Consider the following 10,044-nt stretch of genomic DNA (forward strand, 5'->3'; position numbering starts at 1 on the left):
GTTTATGCCACTTCCCTTCTTCCCACGCAGGAAAGTGTCAGCACCAGATGAGCCATCAGAGTGCCCAGTGCCGCCCTGCCTGGTGCTGCCACGATGGGCCCCCGGATCGTGCTGCTGGGCCCAGGGAATGGAGCTCCTTGCACCAGTGACATGAGAGACCTCAGGACCTCACAGCGTCGTGTCCCAGCACCTGAATCCCAGAGCTGTGTGGCTGAAGCATCCCTGGACCCCACTCCCCACCCCCCTGCGCCCCATCCTGGCTCCCTCCACAAAGACGCCAGATGCTCCGGAATATCCAAGGAACGCTGCATTAGGCAGGTTCGGGATAATCTCGGCTCTCCCGCCCCTTTTCTCCCACAAAGGTCTTGTCTTAATCCCTGCGAGCGAGCGGCTGTGCAGCCCAGCACTCTCCCTTTCAGCCCCTCACCAGCTCCGGGGGGCTGGGATGGTCACAGAATCCGTTACCAGCACTGGGGGGGCCACGGAGCCCATCCCCAGAGCCAGGGTGGCCGTGGAATCCATCACCAGCTCCGGTGGAGCCATGGAACCCAGCACCAGCACCAGCGCCAGTGGTCTGGAGTGGGCTTGCAGCCCCTGTCATCGTGTCCTGGCCACTGCCCACCCAAATCATCCATGGCCTGGAGGGACCCCACGGCCCCCTGAGGGGGATGGAGCAGTGGGGCTGGCTGGGAAGAGGGAGATGGGGGCATCGGAGGGGATGTGTGGGTGCTGCAGCCCCGTGGGTGTCACAGTCACGACTGGAACGGTGGCATCCCTGCACCGCGCCTGGGAGGGGCCGGGAGACCCCACTCACGACCCCCCTCGAGTGGAAGCTTCTCGCGATCGCCCCCCTCCACCCCACTCGTGACCCCACTCAGGTCCCCGCTCCCGCGGGACCCCCCTGGGCGGGGCCGCGCTGGGGACAAGGGTCACCCACCCCCCGGCCCCCCGCCCCACTCGGGTTTGAATGGAGGGCGTGGGACAGCCCGTGACGTGGCGCGGCGCCATTGGCCCGGGCGGGGCGATGACATCACCGGCGCGGCGGGGGGGCTCCGTTCCGGCGCGGCGCGGCCATGGACCGGCGGCGGCGGGGCCCGGGCGAGCAGGTATGGGGGGGCCGGGGGCTCCGGGGGTCGGGCCGGCTCGGGGGGGGCCTCGGCTCGGCTGGGCTGGACGCGGCTCGGCTGGACCCGGCTCGGGGGGGAGGCAGCCGCGGTCGCTCGGCTATTGTCCGGTGAACGGGCGGGGTCCCCGGGGCTGCCCCGCTCCGGTACCGGGCAGGGGGGGCGGCGGTGACCCCCGCCTCAATCCCTACGGGGCTGTGGGGTCTGTCCGCGGCGCGGGTGGGAGAAGGGGTTAACAGGATGCGGAGCGGTGTTTGCCCGGAGTGGGGCACCGGCCCGGCTCACCCCGCCCCACCGGCGGCCGCCCGATCGCGGCTCCGCCGAGCCCCGCGCCGGGCAGGCGGTGGCCGCAGCCGGCGGTGGTCGCGGCCGGGGCGGTGGCTGCCCGCGGGCCGTCTCGGGGAGGTGGATCCTCCCCGAGCTGGAGCGGGTCCAGCGGCACCCCGGGGCTGGGCGCCGGAGGGTGCTGAGTCAGAGCCTCCCGAAATCCCCGTCCCGCTCATCCCCCGGCGGCCCGGGACAGGGCTCGGGGTCCTGGCCGGCCCCCAGCCTGCCCTGCTCCCGATCCCTGCGCCGCACACGCCGCTCCCACGGGTGCCCCGCAGAGAGGGACCTGCCCTGCTCTGCCAGCCCTGGGCACGGGACTGGCTCCCAAAGCCGCTCCGGTGCCCTGGAGAGAGGGAGCTGCGCGGCTGTGCCAGCCCCGGGCGCGGAGCTGAGTCCCAGACCTGCCTGTGGAGCTGCGACTCAGTGGGCAGCGGCCGCTCGCGGGGCGCTGGACTCGTCCCACGCCGCCCCGGTTTGACCCCGGCGGCGGCAGCAGCGATAAGTATAGATGTTTCCAAGCGCCGAATCTATGGATCAGGAGGGCTATTTCAAAGGGAGTTGGGATCTATAGAGTAGGAAAGCTGTTCCAGGGGGATCGTTAATGGGCTGGGGTGGAAACTGAGGCACAGCGTGCACTCTCTGCGCCCCGGGACGGGTTCGCTCCCCAGCTGAGCACACAGTAAACAAGTCTGTTTTGGACGCAGCTCCCTCGGAAACCGTGGAGCGACTCCAGCTGAGGTTTAGCCCCGAGAAGGCTCGGTGGGTTTGGGTCTGGGGGTGCAGAGCGAGGCTGCCCTGAGCCCCCATCCCCGGGGCAGCCGCCCGGGTCCGTGGCACGGGCTGCCCGGCCGTGGGGCTCCCTGCGCGGCCCCCCGGCCAGCCCCGCTGCCGGCGGTGTTGTGCTGACCGTGCCGCTCTCTCCCTTTGTTCGCTGGGTTTTGTCCTGAGCACAAACAGCCGCCGCGGGCCCCCCGAGCCGGCTGCTGTGGGCTGCGGGCCCCCCGGCAGGTAGGGAGCCGTGGCCGCGCTGTGGGAAGTCTGCCTGTTTACTTCCCGTCCACCCCAGCGAAACCGCAGGAATTCGGAGCCCGGCGGAGGTCGGGAGGTCTGTTTAGCCCCGGTATCCTGTCGGACCCCGGCCAGCCCCTGTTGTTGTGAGAGAAGGAGCCAGGACCAGCGAGGAGATAACCTTTCCCCTCGGAAGAGTCCCCTCCTGGCTCTGGAGAGCCGCGGGCTGGTTCGTGGCCCCATAGCAGGAGGATTTATGGTCCTGTGCGTGTTCTGGCGTGTCCTGCCAATAGTTCCTCGCTGAACTCTGGCTACCTCCCGGCTGTTGGCAGTCCCTCGGGGAGCGCTTCTCTGCTTTTGGCACTGGTGCCGGTGCTGGGGCGGTGAGTTCCCCAGCCTGGCGCTGCTCTGGGTGCCGAGAGCCCTGGCGAGAGCCGAGCTTTGCCTGCCGCCCTCCCTGTGTGCCATCTCGCTGTCCCTGTCTCTGATGCTCGCTGTCAGTTGCCTTTCAACTTCCAGAGGCTGCTCCGTGCATCCCACGGCTGAGCTGCAGCGGCGTCCCGATGCCAGGGACAGGACCAGACCTGTCACCTCGCCAGGGTGGAGGCGGTCACCAGGGCGCCGGGGCTGCCCGCACTGACAGGACCGTCTGCCCCCGGGCCCTGGGAAGACTCGCTGGGGAGCCCGACCGAGGGTGTGACAGCGGCTTGGTCGCCTCCCGGGGCTGGCAGTGACAGGGTGTGATCCGTGCCCTGTCTCCAGCAGCCGTCTACCAGTCTCCAACATCAAAGGGCCGCCTGCGCTGGATCCCCGAGGGGCAGCGCTCCCCAAAGTGGGGCTGAGCAGGCTCCGTGTCCTCCCTGCTCCCTGTGAGGGTTGTCCCTGGCCCTGGGCGGTGTGGGGGGCCCGACCGGCCTGGCCCAGCCCCTGCCCCAGCACCCGGCAGGGTGGGGAGAGCATCCTCTGATCTCGGGGCTGCAGGGACTGCAGAGCCTGGGGTGCTGTGCATGGCAAAGCTGGGGAGCTCGTTTGGAGCCGGCCAGGCTGGCTGGGATGCTTTCCCAGCTTGGCTTTCCCAGCCTGGGAGCGGGACAGGCCGGGGGCAGGACGCGTGGGAGCGTGGCTGGACTCGGCCTTTCCCTGGTGTGCACCCATTCACTGCCCTCCTTCTTTGAGCCACTTGTCCCACCTTGTCCCCACGGGTGGCTGGTGCTGATGGGGATGAGATGGAGAGGATGGAGGAGGGGGTCTCGTGGGAAGCCTGCACCATCAGGGCACGTGGTCCTGTCCCACTTTCATGCTGGCTGCAGGATCCCACTGTCCTGCAAGCAGCCACTCATTTACAGGGACAGTTGTGTCCCTGGGCACCTGAGGCTCTCGCTGCTCAGAGCTCATGCTAACAAAGGGCTCAGAGGGCAGGTGGGAAGCGGCACAGGGCTCTCAGGACACTTTATCCCTCTTTTCCTCAACCCGTGCTTGCAGGTCTCATCCCCTCCCCTTGCTCCAAAGCACTGCTGGGACTTGGCCGTGCTCTGGGCTCTCTGCCTCAGGCTGGGCAGTGCTGCCAGGTGCCTGGGAAGTCTCTCGGGTTACCAGCAGCTTCCCCTGGTAGGTGGCTGGAGAGGCAGTGCCAGCGATGCCTGGCCTGGTTTCGTTTGTGAAAGCACCGGCAGCGGGAATGTCACAGGATCCTCTCTCCCCAAGCGAGAGGAGGAGAAAAGGGCTCTGTGTGCTGCTCCCCTGGGCAGGATGGGGTGGGCAGCGGGGCTGTGCGGGCAGCAGAGCCCCACTGTGCTGCCATCACCCCTTGGGGTGAGCTGGGAGGGAAACATCGAGGGGTGGGGGAAGATTTTGGCTGCTGTGAAACAGCTCTGAGGGCAGGAGTGTTGAGGGGGGATGTGGTGCTGGTCTGGGGGCTGTGATGGTGATGGAGCTCTGCGGGCCGGGGCGGCTGCACTCCAATGTCCCGCTCCAACCTCCCGGTGGCCCCTTGGCCACGGCTTGCAAAGTATCTCACAAATGCTGAACTTGGCCCCGAAATCTAAATACGAGGCAGGGACAGTCCCCAGATGGCCTAAATCAGCAGCACGGTTGCCTGGCCCAGCTGGGGAGCTCGCCGGGAGTGTTTGTTTTATGGAAAACCAAAGGCTGGAGGAATGCCGGCCTGGAAGGAGACTTGGGAAGGGGAAGGCGTTCGTGCCGTGCACACGCGCTCGGCCGGGCACGCACGAGATCCTGCGAGGGAGCGGGCCCTGCTCAGGCCATGCCTCTCTGGGGTGGTTGGATCCTGCACGGGGCTGGACAGGGAGCGTGGCCACGTGCCACCGGTGCCATGCCACGGGGCATTCCTGCCCTGGCCGGCCCCACACGGAAGCCATGCACGGGAGGGCTGGGCACCAGGACTTTGTACCCTCGTGGGGCCAGAGTCCATCCTGCCTGCCTGCCTGAGGTCCTGTTGCTCCTGCAGGGAGGGGACACAGGGGTGTCACAGGGTGGATTTGGGGAGGGACAGGGGGTGGAGCCCTCCCTTGGCCACGCTGGGAGCTGGGGGTAGATCCTGTGGCGTCCTGCGATGCCCAGCTGGGTTGTGCTGGGGCCGTGGCTGCCCGTGGGCTGTGGGGACAAGGTTGGCTCCCAGCCGGCCCTGCGGAGCCACTCTGGGGCTGGGTGGGCAGCAGGGGGGATGTGGCCCCCGCCCCAGGCTCGCTCAGAGGACAGACGTGTCCGTCCCTTCCCCGTGCGTGTCACGGGGCCGCGGTGTCGCCGGCGGTGCCCGGAGGGAGGAAGCGGGCGGCCACAGGCCCTTCCTCCCCGGCAGCCCCTCCCGGGACCACCTGGGGCTGCCTGGCGCCGTGGGAAGCGCGGGATGCGGTGACGTGGTCTCTGTCCTTGTCCTGTCCTGCGTGGCTGCGGGCACTGGGCTGGACGGGCCGGCCGTGGCACCGAAGGGGCCATGGGAAGGAGTAACACCCCACCCGGCCGGAGCCCTCGTCATTTCTGTCACCTCTGAGTCACAGCCGTGACGATGAGGTGGCCGGGGAGGGTGGGGATGGTCACACAGGGGCTCAGCGCCGAGGAGCAGTGAGGATGGAGGGGTTTGGGTGCAGCAGGGCTGTGTCCCCATCTCCCCGTGCTGCCGAGCATGAAGAGGTACCCATGGGGTGCCTGTGTGTCCCCTGCCCTGGCTCCCCCCGTCCCCCTGCTCGGCGTGCGGTGCCTCCCGGGGGCTCTACGCCCTCCTCACACACTTCCTGCCGTCTGTTTCCAATTCCTTCTGGCGTCTGCTCCTTTCTGCTTTCTTCCAATTAAAAAAAAAAAAATCCCAGGCATCTTCTCGGCGAGCGACTCGTGGAGGCTGGAGCTGCTGTGCCTGCTCTGGTGGGCTGGGGCTGCATGGGGAGGGGACAGGGGTGCCCTGCATCCCTTTTGGTGCCTGTTCATGTGGGGCACAGGGGCAGGGATCATCCCAAAGGATCCCTTTGCCCAGATCTTTCTCCTGTAGATGTCTGCTCCGTGGATAGCGTCTGGAACCCACCCGTTCAGGGGGTGTGGGGAGCTTGGGACGGGTCTGAGGATGTGTTCCCCATGGAACAATGCCCTGTGTGGAGGCTAGTCCCGAGGGAACCAAGCAGCCTGTGGGCATGGGGTCACATTTTGCAGCTTGGCAGGGTGAAGGCCTGTCTGTGTCCTCAAAGCCTGACCATGTCCCTCTCTCCTCTCCGCCAGGAGTGACCCGTCCGTGACGCCGGTGGGATCCCAGCCGTGGAGCCCCAGCTGTGAGCACCGGCCGGGCCGGCGGGACACGGAGCAGCTCTGCCCAGCCTCCCCCTGCCGCCACCATGCCGATCCTCAAGCAGCTCGTGTCCAACTCGGCCCACTCCAAGCGCCGCTCGCGCGCCGACCTGACGGCCGAGATGATCAGCGCGCCCCTGGGGGACTTCCGCCACACCATGCACGTGGGGCGCGCGGGGGACGCCTTCGGGGACACCTCCTTCCTCACCAGCAAGGCCGGGGAGCCGGTGCCGGAGGCGGGCGAGGAGCCGGGAGCCTCCAAGCCCGGCCTGCTGTCCCGCCGCTTCCGCAGCAGCAAGCGCTCGCAGTCGGTGACGCGCGGGGACCGGCGGGACATGCTGGGCTCTCTGCGGGACTCGGCGCTCTTCGTCAAGAACGCCGTGTCCCTGCCCCAGCTCAACGAGAAGGAGGTGGACAGGAGCGCGGGGCAGCTGCCCAAGAGCCTCTCCTCCAGCCCCGTCAAGAAGCCCGAGGAGATGAGCCCCGAAGAGCAGCAGCGCCCGAACGGGGCGGCCGCGGGGCCGCTGAGCCCCAGCTTGGACGAGCGCGACTTCGGGGACATCACCGAGCTGCCCGTCGTGGTGGCCAAGGGCGGGGCGGGCATGAAGCACGCCGAGTCCATCATGTCCTTCCACATCGACCTGGGGCCCTCCATGCTCGGGGACGTCCTGAGCATCATGGATAAGGATCAGTGGGAGCAGGACGAAGACCCCGAGGCGGAGGAGAGCCACGAGGAGGAGGGGGAGGCCGCCCTGCCCGGCTCCCCGGTGGTGGCGGTGGTGGCCCCGCCGAGCCAGAGCCCGGCCCGTGGCCCCAGGGACAGCAGTCCAGCATCCAGCTGCACCTCGGGGCCCGAGGAGCGCAGCCCTGTCCCCAGGCCACCGAGCCAGCGGGGGGCACCCCCAAAACGCCCCGACAGGGAGTTCTCGTTTGCTGATGAAGATGATGATGAGATACGAGTATAAAGGAGGGCGGCCGAGCCGAGGGTCTGGTTCTCACTGCGGTTCTTGGACATGGGGCTGAACACCCTGGTGCTGCAACGGTGGCACCAGGGAAGACTTGACTCCTCCCCCTTCCCTCTCCCTGTGCCCTGGCAGGACAGCAATCTGCTCCCGGGGCCAGGGGTGTTCCCGACATCTCTCAGCACTTCCCGGGAGGGGGAAGCAGACTCGATTTTGGTTCTTTCTGTTGGACTTTGGATATTAGCTCTTTTCTCCTGCCTCCCCTGCCCATGTAAAGCAATTTAGGATCCAACAAGACGAGCCTTTGGAGTTCTAGCCCCTTTAGTAATATATATATTTTTTCCGCCGTACGGTTTTTACTGTTTTCTGATTTGTACTTAACTTTCTTTACTCTCGCTTTTGGTTTTAACGGAGGGGAGATTTCCCATGAGGAAGAACTTGGCTCTGGAGCTCAGAGGTGGCCCAGGACTGTGGGCAGCTTCACCTCCCTGGGTTGCTTGTGGACTTTCTGCAGACCAAGAGCCTCCAGCCCTGTGCCATGGCAGGTGCTCAGATGCATGGATGGATGGATGGATCCATCCCAGATGCTGGACCCTCCAACCAGCCCGGGGGTCACAGGGATGCCTCCAGCCAGCCCAGGCACCAGCTGCTCCCAGGGGTGCTGATGGAAGCGTGGGTCTGTCCCCCATGGGAGGAGCACCTGGAAGCCCCCTGAGCCGGGGACCCCCGATGTCCCAGTGCCATGGGGCCGGTGGGGCCAGGCAATGCCAACACTGGGCTGGTGCAGGACCAGGAGGTTTTATACCACGTATGTACAGATGCAAAGAATAAAAGGAAATGGTAGTGACTGCAATGGCCTGAGTTCCTGAGGGCTGGGATCTGTGGGGATCTGCTCCCCAAGCAGGACCAGCTCCCTGTGCTGCTGCCGTCCCCGGCCCCCGTCCTGCTGCCTCCACCTTGGAGCCCATCCCTGGCTGGGATCCTGCCCTGGCCGGGGTTTGGGCACCTGCAGTGGCCGTGCTTTCTGGGCCCACGGCGGGAGGAAGTGGGGGAGCTCCCGCTGGCCGGATCTGGCTCCAGGCTGAGCCCCTCCGGCCAGGCGGCTCCTGCCAAGGGACAGCTCTGCCAACACTGCTCTGCCCCCAGCCCTGCTCCCTCCCTGCCAGCCAGGGAGGAGGGGAAGTGGTGGTGGGGCAGGACTGGCTGTCCCTGCTCCCATGGGCTGGGGGCCAGGGCTGGGGGTGCCCTGGGGGCTCCCGTCCCTGCGGGGTGTCCATAGCCCTGGATGATCCTGGCATGGAGAGCAGGGCAGGTCACTCCCATCCCACAGCCAGCTTCCCACAGCTCAGCCACTGATGTAATGGGGCTCTGCCAGGGCCAGGACTGCCTTCCCATTCCAGCCCCAAAGCCCTTCACAAGTGGGTGGAGAGCTTGGCTCTGCTGGGAGTACCAGTCAGGACCTCCTCACCAGTGATGGAGAGGGAAGGATTTGGCCCCCCCCAACATCTCCCAGCCCTAGGAGGAGCTGGATGCCCCAGTCCTCCCAAAAGGATGTGCCCTGGTGGAGCTGGTGGGAGCGGGCAAGTGCTGTGCCACAGTGGGGACACAATGGGGTCCTGTGCGTGCGTTTGGCAGGACACAACACCCTGGGCAGGGGACATTGGGCCATTGTCTGGGACAGGGAGAACAACAGCAGCTGCAGCTGGTGGCTCTGAGCTCACCAGGCTGCCCCCATCGCCACGGCACAGCCCCCTGTCCTGTGCCAGGGTCCCACGTCCATCCCCCGAGCCGGTGGTCCCGGTCGCTGTCCCCTGGGGGGTCACCAGGCTGCTGGGGGACACCTGGCTGCTCCTGTCCCTGAGGGATGCTCTGACACCAGCCGGCAGGGCAGGGTGGCTCCCTGGGCTTTGCACCCCCTGCCAGGACCCCCTCGCTCCCCAGGGCTGTGGGGAGGGGCGGCCCCAGGGTGACCCTTCACGGGCCGCCTGCGACCGTCACTTGGTGGCCCTGATCTTTGTGACGCCTGTCGGCTCCAGGCTCCGGCTCGGCAGCGCCGCGGTGCCGCGAGCCGACGGGGCAGAAAGTGTGTGCCGGGCTGCTGAGCACACCCGGGACACGGCCCCGCTCCACGGGACACGGAGAGGCCCCGGAATGCCACGAGGGAGCAGGGACAGGGTCAGCCCAACGGGACCTGGGCTGGTGAGGTGTAATGCTGTTCCCCAGAGGCACTGCTGCCAGGCCGGTGCCCGGCCAGTGCCTGCTGCAGGGGAGCATAGGCTGCACCCCCAGGCTCCCCAAACCACCCAGGGGCACAGCACGGGGTGGGATATCCCGTCACACCCCCAGGATGTGGCCACACAGGTGCCGGGTGGGTGCCCAGCGCCCTGCGCGGGGCCGCGGCCCCCACGGGCAGCGCTCCGGCAGCGCTGGTCCAGTGCCTTTATCCCTGGTGACAGAATGGGAGCAGGTCTCCATCCCATGTGTCAGCCCACGGCGCCCCAGGCGGCGCACGGGGCCACGGGAGCCGCGTGATGAGGAGGAGGACGGAGCTGAGGTTGAATCCAGGGGCTGGCTGGGTGGGCTCCGGGAAGCGCCGTGGCCGTGCCGGGAATGTGCCACTGCAGCCTGGCACACGGGAAAGCCCCCAGCCCAACCCCTGGGACTGGACAGGCTTCTGAGCAGCCTGAGCTAGTGGAAGGTGTCCCTGCCCATGGCAGGGGGTGGAATGAGATCAGCTTTGAGGTCCCTCCCAACCCACACCATTCCATGATTCATCGGGATACACGGTGACCTGGCTGTCCCCTCCAGGAGCCCAGGGTCTGTCCTGCCAG

At 67.2% G+C, this 10,044-nt stretch overlaps 1 protein-coding gene across 1 annotated transcript; it reads left to right on the plus strand.

Annotated features, from left to right (window-relative positions):
* Window positions 1-1,046: 1,046 nt before the first annotated feature.
* CDC42EP4 (CDC42 effector protein 4) lies at window positions 1,047-8,061 on the plus strand. Its single transcript, XM_050319229.1, has 2 exons — window positions 1,047-1,106; window positions 6,186-8,061. Exon 2 carries the CDS (start codon window positions 6,299-6,301, stop codon window positions 7,214-7,216), a length of 918 nt encoding a protein of 305 aa, XP_050175186.1. The 5' UTR covers window positions 1,047-1,106; window positions 6,186-6,298; the 3' UTR covers window positions 7,217-8,061.
* Window positions 8,062-10,044: the final 1,983 nt, after the last annotated feature.

Source organism: Myiozetetes cayanensis, unplaced genomic scaffold, assembly GCF_022539395.1.
Source record: "Myiozetetes cayanensis isolate MyiCay16 unplaced genomic scaffold, myiCay2020 scf22, whole genome shotgun sequence".
Lineage (NCBI taxonomy): Eukaryota > Metazoa > Chordata > Aves > Passeriformes > Tyrannidae > Myiozetetes > Myiozetetes cayanensis.